This window comes from Myotis nattereri (genome assembly GCF_964212035.1).
Source record: "Myotis nattereri genome assembly, chromosome: 3".
NCBI lineage: Eukaryota > Metazoa > Chordata > Mammalia > Chiroptera > Vespertilionidae > Myotis > Myotis nattereri.
In genome coordinates this window covers 50,841,402-50,862,356 of record NC_138077.1, presented here as the reverse complement: position 1 = coordinate 50,862,356, position 20,955 = coordinate 50,841,402, and the positions used below count along the sequence as shown (strand labels likewise).

The 20,955-nt window shown below is 40.6% G+C and overlaps 1 protein-coding gene across 1 annotated transcript in view; it reads left to right on the top strand.

Moving 5' to 3' along the window:
• The window catches only part of ATP13A5 (ATPase 13A5), a gene marked incomplete at its 5' end in the record, with an annotated part of 106,004 nt that overhangs the window by 20,797 nt on the left and 64,252 nt on the right, over positions 1-20,955 (top strand). Inside the window, 4 exons of the mRNA XM_081087045.1 lie at positions 3,288-3,357; positions 6,497-6,631; positions 19,425-19,497; positions 20,440-20,568. Coding sequence (XP_080943171.1) covers positions 3,288-3,357; positions 6,497-6,631; positions 19,425-19,497; positions 20,440-20,568 — 407 coding nt within the window. The remainder of the gene's footprint in view (positions 1-3,287; positions 3,358-6,496; positions 6,632-19,424; positions 19,498-20,439; positions 20,569-20,955) is intronic.

The window sequence follows — 20,955 nt, the reverse complement described above, 5'->3', positions numbered from 1 at the left end:
TCTTTTGGAGAGGGATCTTCTATCTCCAAACCAACTATTCCTATAATGACTAGTTCTGAATATTAGGCAAGTCTACTTAGTTGCATTCAGCCTATTTAGCATTGCAAGGCCACCTGGAATAATTCTCTGGCCTCTTTTCCCTGCCAGCTCATCAGATTTTAAAGTCAGGGTATATAATCTGCTTTGTTCCTTGGAATTTTCCTCGGGGGACCCAGCTTCAAGCCTCATGTTCCTTTGCTCAGCCATTGGTCATTGTCCCTGAAAGTTCTGTTTGGCTTGTGCTGAGACTGAGATGAGCACACAATCCCTAAACACACAATATTTTTGGCAAGAGATACTGGAAAAGATGAAGCAGCAAGGGGCATTCCAACAAGGCCCAGATAAGCCCTAAAGAGGATAATCTTCAGCAAGTTTAATTCTCTGGATCTCAGTCCTCATGGTTGCTAGGCTTCTCTCCCTTACTAGTAACATCAGAGACCATCTCACCACATAGGGAAAGCGGAAGTGCATCGGGCCCTGGGCCTGTTCCTCTCTGAATTGACTTTCCCCAGCCTGTGTGCTGCTGTAGTTCTGCAAACTGGGTTTTTAACCCTACTAGGGGAGAGTATTCTAGACATGGGTCACAGAGGTCCTCACTGATTAAGTCCAACATTTAGAGAACATTCTCTGTGTCAGACACTGCTCCTAGATGCTAGAAAAACAGAGTTGGAAAAGCTCTATCCATGACATTAAAGAGTGTTTAGGAAATTTAAGGGAAAGGCGAGTAACTATATGTAACAACAATTCAAGGAAGTAGATGTTATTATTAAGAAAAAAAGGTTTGTTTGGAGTAGGGAAGACTTCAATTGGTCATGTCCTAGGCACTTATGCTAAATGCTTTATGTATTTATTTCACCTGTTATTGATAGCAATTTTATTAGGCCTGTATTATCAAACCCATTTCACCCATAGGGAATCAAGACTCACCTCTCATTCACCTAGTCATTCATTCAACAAAACATTCTTGAATGCAGAATATGTATTCCACCTTATTGTATGCATTCAGGATCAGTCAGTGTCCTCTAGAAGCTATACTGCAGTGGATATACAGTCTATAATTTGCATACTTATTAATATGTAAAAAAAGTAATATGTAATTTTAGATTATCAAATGCACCTTAAAGAAAAATGAGATAGGTTGAGGAGATATAGAGAATCTGACTGGGGGTTGGGGTAGCTGTTTTAACAAGAATTATTAGGGAAGGCTCCAATAAGGAGGTGTTATCTGAACAGAAACCTGAATGAAATGAGAAAGTGAGCCATGCAAAGATGTGGGGAAAACTCATTTCATGTTCAGGAAGCGAGTACAAAGGCTTAGCTGGATTCAAACCCAGGTCTGTTATATCTCAAAATTTTCAACCACTAGGCTCTATTGCCAGATTTGGCTCTCAAAGGCTGGGAAGGCTTTTACAAAGTGAAGAATGTGGAGAAGGCATTCTAAGCAGAGAGAAGACCAAGTTCAGCATCCCGAAGAGCTCTGATCCTTGGGCTAAAACAGGTTATTTCCATGAATCCTGGAAAAAAAAAATCCTTAGCACCAAAATGACTTCAGTCTCTTTCCAGTGTGAGGTTTAGGGACTTGTGAAGTCAAACAGCAGCACATGCAGTTCTACCTCTCTGCTTCCCAAAATCTATGAATCTCAGTGTTTTCATGGCACGGAGCCAGAAGGCCTTGGATTGAGTCCTCTCTGACCATTGCAAGTAATAATATTACTTGGAGCAACAAGGCTTACAAGTCAGACAAACCTGGGCTTACTTCCTCTTAGACTTCAGTGGTTCTCAACCTTCTGGCCCTTTAAATACAGTTCCTCATGTTGTGACCCAACCATAAAATTATTTTCGTTGCTACTTCATAACTGTAATGTTGCTACTGTTATGAATCGTAATGTAAATATCTGCTATGCAGGATGGTCTTAGGCGACCCCTGTGAAAGGGTCATTCGACCGCCAAAGGGGTCGCGACCCACAGGTTGAGAACCGCTGCTTTAGACCAAAGATCCACTCTGCAGATTTTGACCCCTGGTCCTTTCTGAGGCAGAGTGAGAAGTGGAGTCACAGAGTCCATGCTGTGAAGCGAAGCATGGCTCTGCTTCTTTCTAACTCTGATATTCTGGAAAAACTGTTCAGTTTTTCTGAACTTCATTTATCTTTAAATAAAGATGATAATCTAAAATCTCATGGGATAATGTGGTGATTAAAGGAGGTGATGTATAAAAGGCTAACTGCGGCCGTAACCGGTTTGGCTCAGTGGACAGAGCATCGGCCTCTGGACTGAAGGTCCCAGGTTCGATTCCGGTCAAGGGCATGTAGCTTGGTTGCGGGCACAACCCCAGTAGGAGGTGTGCAGGAGGCAGCTGATCGATGTTTCTAACTCTCTATCCTTCTCTCTTCCTCTCTGTAATAAATCAATAAAATATATTTAAAAAAGGCTAACTGCGGTTTCTGAACTGTCATCTCTGCTCAAAAGTCACACTGCCATTATTTATGTTATATTTATGCACCTTTGACAAAACATGCACTCTCCATGGTTTCTCCCTTTGGGAAAATGGGGATATTAGCCCTTTCCTCTGGACTATTGTGAGGATCAAATGGGAGAATCTTTTGTAAGAGCTTTATAAATTATAAAATGCTGTACAAACACGAGGGCTTCTTGTTGTAATGTACATATGTTTGGATTTGCAAGATGTTAGTCATGAAGACCATATATGATCTTCATTTGTGGCTCATTCATTCATGTATTTTTTGAGTTCATACACTAAGGGCCTATGCTAGGTGCTGGAGAGAACAAGGTAAGACAGACATGATCCCTAACATCAAGAGTAATCTAGAATGCCTGCACATTCCAGGAACATCTTCATGTCTGTGGTGTTTTTGTGTGTGTGTGTTGGGGGGGGGGGTTGTTTTGTTTGTGTTGTGTGTGTGTGTGTGTGTGTGTGTGTGTGTGTGTTTAGCTGCTTTTATAATCAATTTACTTTAAAAATCAACTCAAAATAACTTTCTAATTTCATTTGGCTCTTGACCTTTACTGTACCTAAGATATTTTTTAACCCAGGAAAACAGCTTTGCTCATCATGCATTGACTTTCATTTTAAAAATACACTAGTATTTTAGGATTTATACATTCATTTGTAATTGAAAGCACAAGATCCCCCAAAAAAGATAGCGAAGTGACTTCTGCTCAGTTTGGCCTGTATTCACTTATTCATGAGTTTGGAAGTATGACGCTAATCAATGACTAATCTCCTACAGGAGACTTGTATGTGGGCCCAATGCCATTGAGGTGGAAATTCAACCCATATGGAAGCTGCTTATTAAACAGGTAACTATCTTTTGCTTTCTTTTTGGAAAAACAAACAAAAGAACTCTCATCCTTTACTTTTTTTTTTACATATAGATGTGAATGTTTTTGAAGGAGTTGGTTCACAATTGTGGAGGCTTGCAAACCTGAAATCTGTAGGGCAGGAGGCAGTCTGGAAATTGAGAGAAGAGTTGATGTCACTGTCTTGCCTTTGAAATGTGTAGGGCAACTGGTGGGCTGGAAACTCAGGAAGATTTCTATAATGCAATCTTAAGGCAGAATTCCTTCTCTCTGGGAAATCTCAGTTTTTGCTCTTAAGGTTTTCAACCCATATTGTCAAGGGCAATCTCATATACTTAAAGTCAACTGATTGTAAAGGTTAATCACATCTGCAAAATACCTTCACAGCAACATCTGGTCTAAGGTCTGACCAAACTGAGCACTGCATCTTAGCCAAGTTTACACATAAAATGAACCATCACAATAAACTTTTTTTTTTTTTAAAAAAACAAAAAAAAAAAACAACCAATTTATTTTGGCTGTCTTGCCAAACATTCAACTCTCTCTTCTTATCCCATCCTTTACTTTTTATTTTCTACTACTCAGGGGAATCTTAAGCAACACACAGGTATTTTGATGTGAACAAAATCTATTTTCGTACGAATTCTTTTTGTTATTACCCCACTTCCTTTAGTTTATGCCTTTCTTACCTATTGAGGTTTCCTATTTTAAAAAATATTTTTAAAAATATATATTGTTGTTCCAGGATTTCTAATTGGTCCCTTTCAATAATCACTTGTTTTAAATTCAAATCTATTTTAAAACATCTCTTCCCAGTCTGAGGGAAGAGTCCTGTTTCATAATCTCCTGTTTTTTTTCTTAAAATTTTTATAGTGATTATGGTGGCGGGGGTGGGGGGGTGGCAATGCTTAGATTGCTATGATGTTTTTGAGAATTTTAGACATACTATTTTGGTCTTTTTTAAAAAAATATTGCTCTGCTATTTCCATTTTCTGAGAATGACTTCTTCCTTTGTTGGCAGATTTTTTATGTTTGTTTTTTAGAGTATTTTCTTTGTGTGCTTTGAAGTTATTTTACCTTTTTGGTAAACTCACCTCAAGTGGGATTTCTCCTCCTCCTTCATTTTTGTCTGTCTTTCTGTACTCACTCTCCCTCTTTAGTGGCTCTGCGTTTTGCCTCTTACTGGTCCCCTCAGGTCCCCAGTTCAGAAATAGGGCCTATACAGGAGGTTTGGGTCTGCGCCCTGGGAGGTGCAGGTGCTGAGCCAGGCTGGGGCTTGGACAAGTGCACAATTGCACCATGATCTCTGTTCTGTCCTACTTCTCTCTCTGCTGGTGAACCACTGCTTGTTATGACTTTTCTCAACCTCTGCTCTTGGGCAGGGGAACCCCATTGCTACCCATGTTTTGCTCTGCAAGCGTGGGTTTTGTCCCCTGCCACTTATGGGACACTTTCTGTCTAGTCCCACTACAACTGAGCTTCTGTCTATCCCTCTTCTGTCCTTGTCTGGAACTCAGTAGGCTGATCACGTTAGTCCTCACTCAGTTGCATGTTTCTAGTCTATTTCTAATCCACAACGGTGGTAATTTTATTTTATTTTTGATCATGGTCATATCTTTTATAAAATAAATTTTTATTAGACTCTTTACCTTAGGTTCACAGCAAAATGGAGTGGAAAGGACAGATTTTCCACTTACCCCCTGTCCCCACGTATACACAGACTCTGCCATTCTGAAAAAGCAGGCTGCTTCTTAAACTTCTTATTCAAGTACATTTTCAAATTGCCAAATACTCCCCCAGGTGTCAATTGATCTATGTTGAAAGAAGTGCTAGTATTTTTCTGGCACTTACTTACCAGGCCTTTAATAGAAAAAAAAGCAAGTAAAACTGTTTTTCTCACATTTGGTTTCAAAACAATATTGAATAAGAGAACTACATTAATTATGATGGTATTTAACAAGAAGTATTTAACAAATTTTCTACTGAGTTTATAAACTGGAAATCATATTATCATTAATGCATAATCTACAATTAGAACATTTTATGCCAAGCAACCAGAAAAGCTATAATTTGTAAACAAAAAAAATCATTGTGCAATAGAAATAATACCATAAAGGAACAAAACCATCAAGGAACAACAGCTTTTTTAATGTACAAAATATACCTAAGGGTTTAAGAAACTCTTAAGGTACAGTCTATTCACTTCTTAACCAGATATCAGTTCATTTTTAGGACTAAAGTAGAAGTGTAATTAACATATTAGAGAACTATAGAAAATAGAGGTAAGAAAGAATGGCACTGGTTTTAGGTATTTCATCTAATTTATAATCATCATAAAGAGTGCTTCACCAAGAAAAGAATCCTTGCTTTGCTCAGATGGGCTCTTTAATTCTCACTACTTGTGTGTGTCACCTGACCATCTCTAGCACTCCCCCCTCAGGTTGCTCTGCTACTATCATTAATAGAGAAATCAGCAGGAAATGTAGTTGAATGTATTACCAAAATATACCTGCACAGATATCTAGCTTTGGGGCTGGCAATGCAATCTGCCCCTGGTTTTTACTGCAGACTTGGCTAACACCTTTTTCTTCACTGCTTCTCCTGTTCAAGGGAAGGCCTATGCTGACTTGACGGGCTGTCAGAGGATCTTTCTAAGATCTGTAACATAAGAGTAGGTTATTTTAAAATGTCCGGGTAAAATTAGAATCTTTAATTTTCATTGCATCGTTTGACTAAATCTATAGCATGTGATAATGAGGGGGGAAAAAAAAACCTGCACTAAAAGTGTTCAAAACGAAGTTTGTTTAAAAATGAAACTAAATCCAGTTTTTCCACCACTATGGGTAAATATGTTTAAAAATGTAAATTGTTGCATTTTGATATTAGTAATGTATTTTTGAAAATTCAAAATAATAATGATCAATTTGTGGCCATGGCTTTGAGTGCTTAAAATAATTTTGTTTCCACCTTATTACATTCTATGTTCTTGACACTGCCTCCACCGAAATTCATGGAGTTCTAAGGGAATTCTGAAATAGTAGAGGTTGTTGGATGCTATAAAAAATGGGAAATACAACTCTATAAAGAAATGACATCATCTTAACTATAAGTGACTTAAATGTTATTCTTGTACCTGCAGGTTTTAAATCCATTTTATGTGTTCCAAGCCTTTACCTTGACTTTGTGGATGTCTCAAGGTTACATAGAATACTCTGTTGCCATCATCATCTTGTCTGTTATCTCCATTGTCTTAACTGTGTACGATTTGCGACAGGTAAGAACTGAATTCACAGCTGGATTCTATTTACTTTCTGGCTATATGAGAAGAAAAGTACATGAAATTTGCATAGACAGCAAGGACTTGCTTTGTTAAACATATGCCAAAACAAAGAAAAAAGCAAGGACTTACTAAGTGTAAGATCTCAGGAGGAGGGCTTCAGGAATACTAGGTAGGCTTAAATGACTTTGGAAACTCTGATTTTCAGCTAAAGGCTACATTGAACACTATATTTAGAACTTTGATGCTGTGTCTGAATATTATGGGAAAGAATGCTGTGATGGATTAATGATGCCAGCCATGGTTTGAGAAAGAATGATTGGCAGCATCCTAGCTGTGTGTTTTAATAAAGACTGCTTCAAGTCTGTAGTGACAGAAACCCAACTTGAGCTAAATTAAGCAAATCACTTAAGTCATTTTAGGGTTTTTTGTATTTAGATAGATCCAGGTAAAGTATTCAAACAATGAATAGGAATCTGTCTTTATCTCTTCACCCTGCCTTATCAGAATGCTACTCAAAGTATGGTCTGCGGACTGGGGCTAGTCTGCAAACTATTCATTATTTGTGTGTGAGTCAACAAGTACTACCGAACTCAAGAGTAGGCATTTACAAACTTTTTATAATAATTTGATATTGTCCTAACCCTCAAGCATGTGGTCATTTTTCTATGAATCATGGTTTAAGAAATAATGTTTTGCAATGTGTGGTCTTTACACCCAGACAGAGACGCTCCATACAATGGCAAAGATGGCCACAGCAGCTTCAGGTATATCTCCCTTTAGGACTCATGATCTCAGTTGAAGAGAGGGAAATCCCTACTTATGCCATGTCCATCTTCCCCAAAAGTCCCTGGTTGGGACAGTTGGAAATAGAATATGGCAGTGCCACATGCTTTCATCTGCCTCCAAACCCTTTTTCTTTGAGCTCTTTTAATTCAGGATTTCAATGTGTCCTTCATGCTGTAAAACACGCTATTTTCCTTTGTGACTAAATGTTCTCCCAAGGTGGACTCCAATTTAGTCTTCACTAGGAGCTTTATGTTTTCCATGCAAGCACATTCTTAATCAGAACATGGTTTTTAAGAGCTTCACATTTCCCTTACGCCTGAAGCCGCTCATAGGCTGTCCTGCTAATTCCTAGATCCCTGAGTAATGCAAACCCTTCTCTTTGGTGATGGTAAGTTGACAGTTTATGGCCTCTCCCTCTCCCTCTCCCTTACCATCTCTGTGTACCTTATAACCATTTAAAATCTTCCTTTTTAAAAAGTCAGTCTTATAAATGACATAACAACATATTTTGAAATAGTATTAGCTGACTATTACCTACTAGAGCAGTGGTTCTTAGCCTTCCTAATGCCACAACCCTTTAATACAGTTCCTCATGTTGTGGTGACCCCCAATTTCATTGTTACAAATTGAACATAATTAAAGCATAGTGATTAATCACAAAAACAAGATGTAATTATATATGTGTTTTCTGATAGCCTTAGGCAACCCCTGTGAAAGGGTCATTCAACCCCCAAAGGGGTCAATACCCACAGGTTGAGAACTGCTGTACTAGAGGCTCAGTGCATGAAATTCATGCATGGGGGAGAAAGGGGAGAGGGGGCCCCTCAGCCCAGCCTGCACCCTCTCCAATCCGGGACCCCTCGGGGGATGCCCAGTTGCCTTTCACAATCTGGCTCCTAACCACTCACCTGCCTGACTGATCACCCTTAACCCCTCTGCTTGCCTAATTGCCCCTAACTGCTCCCCCTCTGGCCTGATCTCCCCTAATCATTTCTGCCTTGCCTGCACCCAGGACCCAGGATTCCCTCCTCCAGCTGGTCACAGGCACTAGGACCTGGGCTTCCCTCCCTCTGGCTGGCCACAGGTACCCAGGACCCAGGCTGGCTTTGCCTGGGCTGGCCACAGCAGCAAGGGACTGTGGGCCATGCGGCTTGTCCCTCTCCTGGGCCGCAGCCTGGCTGGTCCCCATTCCTCTCTCCCAGAGTTGAGTGTATGAGCTGTTCTGGCATGATGGCGTGAGGGCCTGTTGACCATTTGCATATTAGTTCTTTATTATATAGGATAATTCCATAGCTCCTCCAAGTGTCAGATTTCTACAGCATCTTTCTAGAAAATGTTTTACTCCTTTGTGTAGAATTCATCAAACTGAATCATGGAGCAACCCCGAAGGAATATCTAACTGTATTTATTGTATATTTTCAAAAACCTGACAGTAGAATAAGCTTTTTAGACATGATGAGCAATGATACTTGTGTCACCTTGTTAACTCTGTTGAACTGTTGAAACTATCAAGTCTCAAACTTCAGTCTTCATCTAGAGAGGAGGAAACTAAGATACAGGGAGCTTGATCCAGATCATAAAGTGGGTTGGTGACAGGCTGAGCTCCTGGCTTTTCATAAAATGCAATTCTACTGCATGTACATTATTTCCTAAGCACAAAACCCTTTCCGAGGTAACACCGTAGCCGGCGATGATGTTAAACATCACCATAGGAGAATGAATTCTAGCTGTCAGCAGAGTAAACTCTGGCCAAGTATTAGTGAGGCACATGTGGAGGCATTGGAACATGCCTAATGGAAAGAGACCTTATTCCTACTCTGTTTCAGTCACTCAACACATAGTAGGTCTAATATTGCCTTTTTTAAAATATATATTTTTTATTGATTTTTTTTTTTTTTTTTTTTTTTTTTTTTTTTTTTTTACAGAGAGGAAGAGAGAAGGAGAGAGAGTTAGAAACATCAGTGGGAGAGAAACATTGATCAGCTGCCTCCTACACACCTCCTACTGGGGATGTGCCCACAACCAAGGTACATGCCCTTGATCGGAATTGAACCTGGGACCTTTCAGTCCACAGGCCAATGCTCTATCCACCAAGCCAAACCGGTTAGGGCTAATATTGGCTTTTTATTTGGTGTTCAGTGCTACACATTTTGAGTTATTAAGTGTTTGATGAGAAGTAAGAGAAAAGCAATATGTATTTAAAGAATTAGAAAACAGGACATAAAAATGAAAGGTTAAATGAATGGAGCTACTTTGAGCTAGAAAGTGAGGACTAGAAGAGCTTTGATTGTTTGTTTTGTTTATTTCCTTTTTTCAATGAGTAACTGAGTGTTTTCCTTCATGAACTAATTTAAATCACAAAAATATTAACAGTGACCAGTAACCTCCCTTTGATGGTTACAAATCCTTTCTGTCTGGCTATCAAGTCAGGGGCAGAGAGACTGTCCTGGTAAAAACTCTGAGCATTTGAGCAAAAGCATGAAAATACATACCAGGACAATAAAAGACCGGATACGTTTTGCTCAGCCACAGTAGGGAATTATAGTGTTTCAAACTTTTACTTTTGTCATTTGGTAAAGGTATGAAATGTGAAGCCTCCAGATCAAATGTCTAGTTACTGGTTTTTGAGAAATCTTTGTTTTAGTAGAATATCTAATTTGATACCTGCAAGTCACTCATGTGCTTTCTGGCTTAAGTGAAACATTAGTGAGTACAGTTCTCGCAATGTGCTTCATTCTGCTGCGAAGACACCTGCATTCCACAAACAGAACAGATAATCACCAACCATCTCAGGGTCCTGAGAAAAAATACAGAATACTCTGAGGACTTTTAGCAGGGAGATCAGTGTTTCTTAGTGGTTAGAGCATCATCCTGCCCAAGGAAGGGTCACGGGTTTGATTCCTAGTAAAGGCTTGTACCTAGGTTGCAGGTTCGATCCCTGACCTCGGCTTAGGATTTGTGAGACTGAATGATGAATCCTCTCTCTCCTACCTCTCCCCTTCTTCCATTCTTTCTAAAAATTAAAGAGAAAAAATATAAAACAAAATATAAAACAAAAGTAACAAAATATAAAGTAACAAAATATAAAAAGAATCTCCCCCTTACTATTTGTGTTACTTGACACTATTTGTTGCTTGAAACTTTAATAATCTGCTTCCTCATCTATAAGATGAGTGTGTGTGTGTGTGTGTGTGTGTGTGTGTGTGTGTGTGTGTAATAATGTGTGTGAAGAAGTTATGTTCCCATACACTGTGGGCACTGAACACATGTTGTTAGTTCTTGTTATCGCTGCTGTTGCTGTTGCTAATTTTATTATTATTTCTGGAGTGGAGAAGTAAGTGATGGGAAGATGGGAGGGGGCACAGAGATTGAGGGGAGGAGCCCTATACTTAACTTGAACAAGGAAGCAGCATACACAGGGCTTCCAATGACCAGTGACTCATTCATCTTGTGACTCTAGGGACTCTCTTCTCCTTCCCGGGCTCACTTTTCTCAGCTGTAAAGGGTGGAGGTGAAACTCTGTTTTATTAGGTCCAACTTCTTTAGGACTCATTTTGCCACAGCCACCAATAAGGAATGCAAAAAAAAAAAACCCAAAAAACAAAACAAACAAACAAAAAAACCCCACAAAACTTTAAAACAATAAGAAACTTTCTAGTCCCTGGAGACCTGGGAGCACGTGTTGCAGACTTGAGTCAACTCCTGTAGGACCTTGTTAGATGTTGGACTAACTATCCAGATAAACTACTCACTCAGGTTGTGTGCACATAATAGAAATCCACTTAAATTACCTTACTCACAAAAGGGATCTATAGTATAAATATGCATCATAGCTCATGGAACCCAAGGACATAAAGTACAGAGGACTTTACCACAGGCTGAACCCAAGAATTTGGTTACTCCCTCTGGCCTCCTAGTCTCTGACAGAGATGGGAGGAAGTGCACATGTTTTGGGGAAAGTGCTCCACCTTCACTCCTCTTCTCTGAAGACTGGGTGCACCTGAGCTGTGGCAGCCTGCAACTAGCTTGTTCCATGTGACTCTATCCCTCCACTGCCACAGTTAGTTGGTACCAGGAGCACTTGACCCACTGGAATCCAATCCATCAACAGGAGCGATGCTAACATGTCTTTTTGCCTGAGATCTTAAAATAAGGGCTTAAAGCTGCTGCTCGTCTGCATTAGAAACATCATCTGAGAAATGACGTGTAGCCAGGACCAGGGTGGCCACACTTGATGCCTGTGTATGGACAAGCAGAGAAGAAACTTCAGCAGAGAAAGAGAGTGAAAGAATGAACCAAATATGCAATGAGACACAGAGGCGAGCAATGAACAGTCCAGTGGAGACAGAAAGAGTAACCTGCTCCTCATGGCACTTCCTGTTCCTATTCAGAGCCCTTGGAAGACTTGGCTGCACTTCCTACCTTTGGTTCATAAGACATCCCTGCAGCCTCAAAAATTCTCATCTTCTGCCTAAACCAGATTTAAAAATTACTTACAATCAATGAGTCCCAGGTAAAGGATCTGTTATGTCCCCTAGAATGTTTTCACATATTTCTCTTGACTTAGATACTGTTTTTGTCCTATACATTTCCCATCTATGTGTTTATGACAAACTTCAGTCTCTCTTATTTTAAAAAAATATATTTTATTGATTTTTCACAGAGAGGAAAAGAGAGGGACAGAGAGTTAGAAATATCAATGAGAGAGAAACATCAATCAGCTGCCTCCTGCACACCCCCACCAGGGATGTGCCCGCAACCAAGGTACATGCCCTCGGCCAGAATCAAACCTGTGACCTTTCAGTCTGCAGGCCGACGCTCTATCCACTGAGCCAAACCGGTTAGGGCTTCAGTCTTTCTTTTAAAATCCTTTTACAATGTTCATTTCTTCATTTGGAACTCAGATCTACCTTTCTTTAAGGAAACCAAAAAGAAATTTAGAAATGTATGTGTAAGTTAGGGGAAGGGTTGCAGAAAGAAAAAAATAGGTTTGATTCTCTACTCTAGAAACCCATGTTTCAGTGAGGGAATTACTCAAGATTACCTAAGTTCTTGACCTATTAAATAAAAATATCCAGGGTATTAACAGGAATCTGCACTTTTTAACTGTTTCCTAACAAGTGATTATTATGCATTTTAAAGGCATAAGAGCTGGTGTTTTAGGGGAATCTCCCAAAGGACAAATTCAAGCACTAAGATCTCAAATCTATCTATCTATCTATCTATCTATCTATCTATCTATCTATCTATCATCTATCTATCTATCATCATCACCTATCTATTTGTTATCAGTTTAACATATTTCTTCACTCTTTTTACTCTATAAAATATGCTGAAATCTATGGAGATTAATTTATGTATTAATTTGTTTTACTAAAGAAGGGTCATACTATGGACGTCAATCTGGAAGTTGCATTTTTCACTTTACAATATGTAAAATGACCATCCACCAAGGAAGCAAATACTTCTAGATCATGTTTAAAAATAATGATATGATATTTCATGGTACCATACCATAATTTACTCAACCATTCTCTTATTTATGAAAAATAATGAATTTCCTCTCCAATTTTTTCACCACAAATATTTTGAATTAAACATACCTATAATATAGTTGATCCTTACATATTAGTGTTTGCATTTTTTAAAGCAAAGCAACCAAACGCCCATTTACTAAATGAAAAGATATGTATATTTTAGATACTAATAGATACTGATGTTGCTTATTCCAAATTAAACAATTTATTATTCTATCAGCAGCATATGAGAGTATTCATTTCCCCAGATCTTCACTAATATTTGGTATTATATGTGGATATTTAAAATTTTTTAATCTAATATATGTTTTAAAAATTGTTTCATTAATGTTTTAGTTTATATTTCTCTGATTACTAGTGAAAAGAGATACATTTTTCTTTGTCTGATAAAGATTTGTATTTTTTTCTATTTACTGACTATATTTATCATATATGTGGAAAAGTTTTATTTTTTAGTCTATTTTTCTTTTCTTGACTTTTGTCGGTTATTTAAAATGTGTCTAATGAAATATATTTTTCTTTTTTTTTATGATTTCTGGTTTTCCTGTTCTGCTTCTAAATATGTTCTCTTCTAAAATTAGGTATTCTCTTTTTTCTATTTACAATTTTTAAAATATTTATTTTAAAATCCTTAAGGGAATTTAAACATTCAGGTTCTACATTTTAACAGAATTCCTAAATGCTTTTACTCAAAACAGTGACTAATATGGGAACTTCAGATTTGATGGCAGTAATGCAAGATTTCTTTAAAAAGACATTAATCCTATTAGCAGTTGGTATTTGTTACTAGAAGCTTATCTGACCCAACCTGTAAGGCATCTTGTAACACTATACAAAATGGGCCATTTCCTGAGACTGTATCTTTGCAGCTTAAATCATAAATCCTTAATAGTCAATACCTGTTTAGCACTTTATAGTTTGCAATGGTCTCCTGCATCCATAATGAATGTGCTTATGCGGAGCACGGCAAACAAAATGATACACATAGCATTGTTATACCTCCCACCACCTGAGAGGAGGGACAGGGCATTCAGGGAGGCGAACTGATTTGCTCATGCCATAGACCTTAGTTGCCGGGAGCAGGTCCATGCTTGCTGTTTCAAGGGACCTGGCACATATGGCATACTGTTCTTAATCTGTTTGCTCACCTTCTAGGCACTATGTGTTTTAACCAAGGTCTCTGAGAAAGGCTGTTTCCCCAGGTAGGGATTTTCCCCTGAAGTTAGGGAGGGAATAAAACCTCTTAACTAAGTGCCAGGCGGGTAATTAATCACTTTAACTACGAACAATCATGCTTAAGCTACATAATCTTTACTCCCTGGAATGGAGATAAGAAACGCCCTAACCTTTGGAATAGAGATTGATAGGATTGGAATCAACTGGTATAAATACAGATGTAAGAAGACAGAACCAAGAAGACAGAACCTACACAGAACCTAGAGACAGAAGAACTTCCCTGGAGAGAACATGGCAAAAGATCCTGGACAGAAACTGGCCTCAGAACCTAGAGACAGAACCTAGCGAGAGAACATGGCAAAAGATCCTGGACTGAACCTGACTACAGAAATTGGCAAGAGAACCTGACTAGAACCTGGTGACTGAACCTGGCTGGAGAACCTGGACAGAACCTGGCTGGAGAACCTAGCGAGGGAACATGGCTACAGAACCTGGCTGGAGAACCTGGAGAACCTAGCAAGAGAACATGGACACAGAACCTGGCTTGAGATCCTAACCAGAACTTCGCTGGAGATCCAGACCAGAACTTGGCTGGAGATCTGGCTAGAGATCCTGGCTAGGCTGCTGATCAACTGAATGCTGTCTCCGTGTCCTTCCTTCTTCGCCAACTCCGTCCACACCTTTGGGGACCCCTGGACCCGCTGGGGTTGGACCCCGGCACTTAGTCCAGATTTCCAGACTCCAAGTTAAGACCAACACACCATTCCACTGACTGGACAAAATCTCAAAGAGACCTGTGAGTTTCACTGGGATAGTAAATGACTGATTATATATATGTTTTAACAAAAAGCAGATTCGGGGAAGGATGTTGGTAGGAATGAAAGAAGGTGCATCTACTGCCATCCCCTATCATGCTGCACAAATATAGGCCTTTAAAAGTTGAAAGAGGGGGTATTTACAGGAGTCTTCCTGCATCTACTGTTGTCCTAAATCATGCCGCACAGAGAAAGCATCCTTTGTCAAAGCAAGAAACACACTGTCAGTCCCTTTCTAACATTTGGTGCAGGTTTGAGTGCAAACCTCAGCACTCAACTGTATTTCTATTGAACTGTAGTGCATACTCCACTGCTGGCTCCATGGGTGGCTGCTAGAAATAGTGCTGAGAGTGCCTGGCCCATACTGCTTCATTCATGACTGAGCTGGGCTTAAGAGATACCTGATTTAATGCCCTCATTACTTATCTCTGGAGGAAATCCAGCCACAGCAAACACAAGGACGATGCATAGCAACAGATGCCGAATAATAACAGTATGCAAATAGTCTTGGAAACGGATTCTGGTCCCACTGAACAGGGACTAGAGAGCCCGAGGGGGCCTAATGAAAATCAGGCAGCGAGCTTCAAAATCATGGCAAGCATCACAGCACTTGCTTTCTCCTAGCTGGTTGGTTGTCATAGAAACCTGTGTTTGTAGAGTTTCTGAGCACATTAGCTCAAAGAGGATGCTTACATTATCCTATCCCAGGGTTGCTGGGAAGTTGAATAATTCAGTTCTATTAAATAAATACTTGCTGAGGGCCTACTATGTGAGAGACTTCAGGGGATACACAGGTGAATGTGTGGTCCCCTCTTTGAACTGCCTGACTCGCTGGGGAGGCCTGACAAGAAGACAGATGGCTATAATGGAATGTGATTAGCACACTAACACAGGTGGGAACACAGAGAGGAGAACAATTAATTCTTCTTGGGGATGTTAGGGACTTATGGTGTGGAGGTGACATTTGAGCAGGGATTTATGTGAAGAATTAGAAAGAGTTTGCTAGTAGAAAACTGTGATGAACATTCTAGGGAATAGCTTGAGCAAAGCAATGGAAGCATGGCAGGTGACAAAGAATGCTAAGTCTCATATACAAATCCAACTTTATGCCAGAATGAGTTTTGAGAATTACAGTCAAGAATTCTTAATGCATTCTTCAGCACTTCCAAATGTGTTGATTAGCATCCTCTTAAGCTAGGTTGAAGTTATCATGGCATTGACTAAAAGGGTTTGCTAAGCAAGAAAATAACAAAGTTTATCATGAAAGATATTTATCTTCTTAAAGAAAAAGCTATTTTAAAGCACTTTAGGAAAACATATCCATCAATATAAAAGGCTTTTGAGTTAGATAAACCTGGGTTAGATTGTCAATCTTAATACTTATTAAGTAAATGATTGTGGACAAGTTACTTGAACATTTTCAAATCCTCCATTTTTTGTTGTTTTTGTTTTGTTATATGTACACTAGAGGCCCAGTGCACAAAACTTTGTGCACTTGATGGCGGGGGAGGGGCGGGATCCCTCAGCTCGGCCTGTGCCCTCTCGCAGTCTGGGTCCCCTCGGGGGATGTCCACTTGCTGGTTTAGGCCCACTCCCTGGGGGATTGGGCCCAAGCTGGCAGTCAGACATCCCTCTGGCAGTCCGGCAGCCCTTGGGGGATGTCCACTTACCAGCAGGGAGCAGGCCTAAGCTGCAGTAGGACATCCTTAGTTCTGCTGAGGAGGCGGGAGAGGCTCCCGCCACCACGGCTGTGCTGGCAGCCATCAGCCTGGCTTATGGCTGAGCAGAGCTCCCCCTGTGGGAGCACTGACCACCAGGGGGCATCTTCTGCATTGAGTGTCTGCCCCCTGGTGGTCAGTGTGTGTCATAGTGATCAGTCATTCCCAATTGTTCTGCTGTTAGGGTCAATTTGCATATTACCCTTTTATTATATAGGATAGAGGCCTGGTACACGGGTGGGGGCCAGCTGGTTTGCCCGGAAGGGTGTCCCGGATCAGGGTGGGGGTCCCACTGGGGTGCCTGGCCAGCCTGGGTGAGGGGTTGATGGCTGTTTGCAGGCTTGTAAAGCCCCCCAGTGGGGACCCTCACCCCATGGGGGTGTGGCCAGCCTGGGTGAGGGGCTGATGGCTGTTTGCAGGCTTGTAAAGCCCCCCAGTGGGGACCCTCACCCCATGGGGGTGTGGCCAGCCTGGGTGAGGGGCTGAGGGCCGTTTTCAGGCTGGCCATGCCCGCAGGCTGGATGTAGGTATCTTGGGTTTATTTATCTTCTATAATTGAAACTGTGTAGCCTTGAGTGGAGCTGAGGGCCGGCAGGGCAGGCGGGAAGCTTGGCTTCCTCCATTGCCTTGGGCAACCAAGCCTCCTGCTTGCTCCAGCTCCGTGGCCGCCACCATCTTTGTGATGGAGTGATGGTTAATTTGCATATTACTCTTTTATTAGATATGATTGGAGATAAAATTTTCATTATAGAATTACTTAAAAAAAATTTTTTTTAATATATTTTTATTGATTTTTTACAGAGAGGAAGGGAGAGGGATAGAGAGTTAGAAACATCGATGAGAGAGAAACATCGACCAGCTGCCTCCTGCACACCTCACACTGGGGATGTGCCCGCAACCAAGGTACATGCCCTTGACCGGAATCGAACCTGAGACCCTTCAGTCCGCAGGCCGACACTCTATCCACCGAGCTAAACCGGTTTTGGCTAAAAAAAATTTTTAAATCAAGTACCATATTCCAAGTGCTTAGAACATTGTTAATCACAAAGCAGTTGCATAATATTTTAAACTGTTTAAAAAATAATAATAATTTCAGTCATTTAGATACTTTGGATATTCCTTTTATGATGCCTTGGAGGTTTTGAATAAATCTCTGGTATATAAAATTAATCAGTATAATGCCATTTTAGAGCTTGAAAGTGGTCCAATTCAATGTCATTTATTTACAGAGGAGACAAATAACTTAAAAGATGACATTTCTGATATACGGGTACATAGCTGGTAGTGGGGAAGCCTGATCCATAAATGGGGATTCCAGATGGAATCCAGTGTTCTTGCCACAGAACCGCTGCTGACTTTCTCACCGTTATCCATCATTAAAGCGGATGTCCCAACAGGCAAGCCTCAGGAAGTCAAGTTAGGGAAATGAATATGTGCCTGACAGTAATATAATTTCTTCCACTCAATTGGTCCAAATGATTGAAGTTTAGCTTTTCACGCAAAGCTGAAGTAAATAATAAATTGTTCTATATAAATATTAACACAGAATTCATTATGTTCCCTCAAGAGGAAAGTTGCATAATTGTGTGCAATGCTTGTCTTAGCTTGGTGACACTTGTAATATCAAAAATCATCCACAGAACAGATAAAAATAATATACTCTAACATCTAAAAGGAAAGAGTTTGTATTTGCGTTAGCTTAAGCTGTGTGTAAGTACTGTTGACACTATTCAGACCTCTTCTACTTATTGGTATCTAAGTAACTGACACCTATACAAAGATGGGCAGTGCCTTCCAGGGATGCCCCAGCTGGGGCAGCATCCCACTCCCTCCAGCTGACAGCGCCCCCTACAGTGGGTGTGGTAAACTGTGTGGACAGCGTAGCAGTCTCACCTCTGCCTCCCTGTCTCCTGAGTTATCCTAAGAGATACTGCCTCCACTTCTCTGGACTGCTTTGCACAGGGTCATATCTCAGTTATTCCACCTCAAGCAAATTCTTCCACCTGATGTACTCAGACAAACAACTTCTTATTAATCATTAACACTCTTTGAGCTCTTGCCACAATAGTCAATACTATCCAAAGGAATAATTAAGGTAACAATGAACTAAAACAACCCTATAGAATAGATACCCAGTATAATCATCTCCACTTTCAGATGAAGAAAACAAAGTTAAATAAGCTAAATAACGTATAAGTGGCAGCATCGGGATTCCAACAGAGCAGTGTGACTCCACTCTGCAGATTTCCCCAATGTGAAAACCCACTCATCATAAAGGAGAGGATGACCGTTCCATGGTCAATCAAAACACAACCCAGGCATTCACAGACTCTTCCAAAGGAAAGCCACTTACAAGTCGCCTTCAGTGTTGTTGTTTTGCAGACAGGGAAACAGAGGCACAGAGGGGGAAGTGACCCGTTTATGATCTCATTCTTCCCCAATCAAATCTTACATCCTCCAGAAGTGAAGTCTTTGTGCTTTGCCTTAGGTCTGTGAGGGCAGTGGCTGTGCATTATTTTTCCTGGGATTGAAATAGCATAAAACCAATGAGCATATTTACTTCTGTAGATAGGGGGTTGGGTAGAGTAGGCGTTGAGAGAGGGAAGCAGGAGCATCAAAAGTTGAACTCGAGTCTTTGCTCAGAATTAGTTTGGCTATGACAGCAGCCTCGGCATTTACTGTATTGAGAAGATGTTGGTTTCCTTCTATGTTTTCCTTGTGGACTAATATTAAAACATTGACTCTCAATTGGCAGCAATCAGTTAAGCTGCACAACCTTGTGGAGGATCACAACAAAGTCCAGGTTACAATCACCATAAAAGGCAAAGGTGAGTGAAATGTCTTCTGCTATTGTTAGCATGATAATATTTCAGGGTGGAATCGGTCTCATTTATTATTATTAGTCCATGAGAAAAAGGCTTTTCTGACTGAACCCAGGACTGGGGCTAAAGTGAGGCAAACAAGGCATCTGAGATGCAAAATTTAAGAAGACAAGATCATACAAATGCTGACCTGTACCTGCAGGAACTCTGAGAGTGAGAACTGTGTTGAATTTTATTCCCTTGCGTGGCTCATCCTCATCCCAGCCCAGATTAAACCATTCTTACCCCATGTATGGGTTGCTTCAGATTTCCTCTACCCTCCATATCTCAGTTATTTAAATATTACTGGATAAGCCTTCCTATGGCTTTTTAATTTTCCTAACTAACTATTCCAAATAGACCCTGCATCAGACATTTTGATCTGTTATCCAGGACACAAGCCTGAATGAAGCTTGTAGATGGCTGGCTGGACACTGGCATTGGCTCTGGACTTAGCCTGGGGAGTGGGAGGTGGCCATGGCTCTCTGTGAGAAATGAGGAGCTGTGTCTGGGGCAGCAGAAGCTGTCTGCAAGGTTTACACTCATTCTCATTCAAAGGAAGTAGTGTGCTGCAGGGGGTCAGGAACTCAGCCAAAGAGGGTAAGCAGCAACAAAGAGGCAGTCTTTTCTATTGACCAATGTCCTTGAATGACTTCTCTGGGCAGAGCACTGTCCCAGGTACTAGGATCAAGCTGAGGTCTTGTTGCTGAGCTGGTCCTTTGCTATGGCCCAGGAATCAATTCCCTCGTCCCGGACCCTAGGAATTTGTGATTGAGTGGAAAGGGGCTGGGGCAGGTGTGCACCCTGGATAGTTCTTGCCAACAGGCTGACATGAGTTTGCAGTCCCTTTCATTTTTAAGTAAAAACAGTTGAAGGTCAGCTAGTCATGGAAACTCTGCTGTTGTATAGGTGAGCAGGAGCTGGAATCCCGCCTCTTGGTTCCTGGAGATGCCCTCATTCTACCAGGAAAATGCTCACTGCCATGCGATGCTATTCTGATTGACGGGAGCTGTGTGGTGAACGAAGGCATGCTCACAGGTAGGCAGCTATCATGGAGCTTCTTTTTCCTGTCCAACAACTAGGCCAAGTGTTAGCAAAGCAGACCAGTGTATACACACTGCCTTATACCAGGTCCATGCTAAGCAGTGATGGAGGGGTGAGGGAGACACAGTATATGCAAATAGTAAACATTTAACAATAAAAGAATCAAGCCATGAGAAATACAAAACTAGAAAAAAAAAACAAAACACCTAATACAACATGTGATTAATTAATTGCCTGACGGGTGGCGTGAATAGGATGAATTGGGTTCTGAGGAGGGTGGGGTCACTACACTGTTTGATGGACAATCTCTTCATAAATATGAGAATGGTTTTTATTTTTATCCAAACAAAACACAACCCAAAACTACCAAATCTCACAACT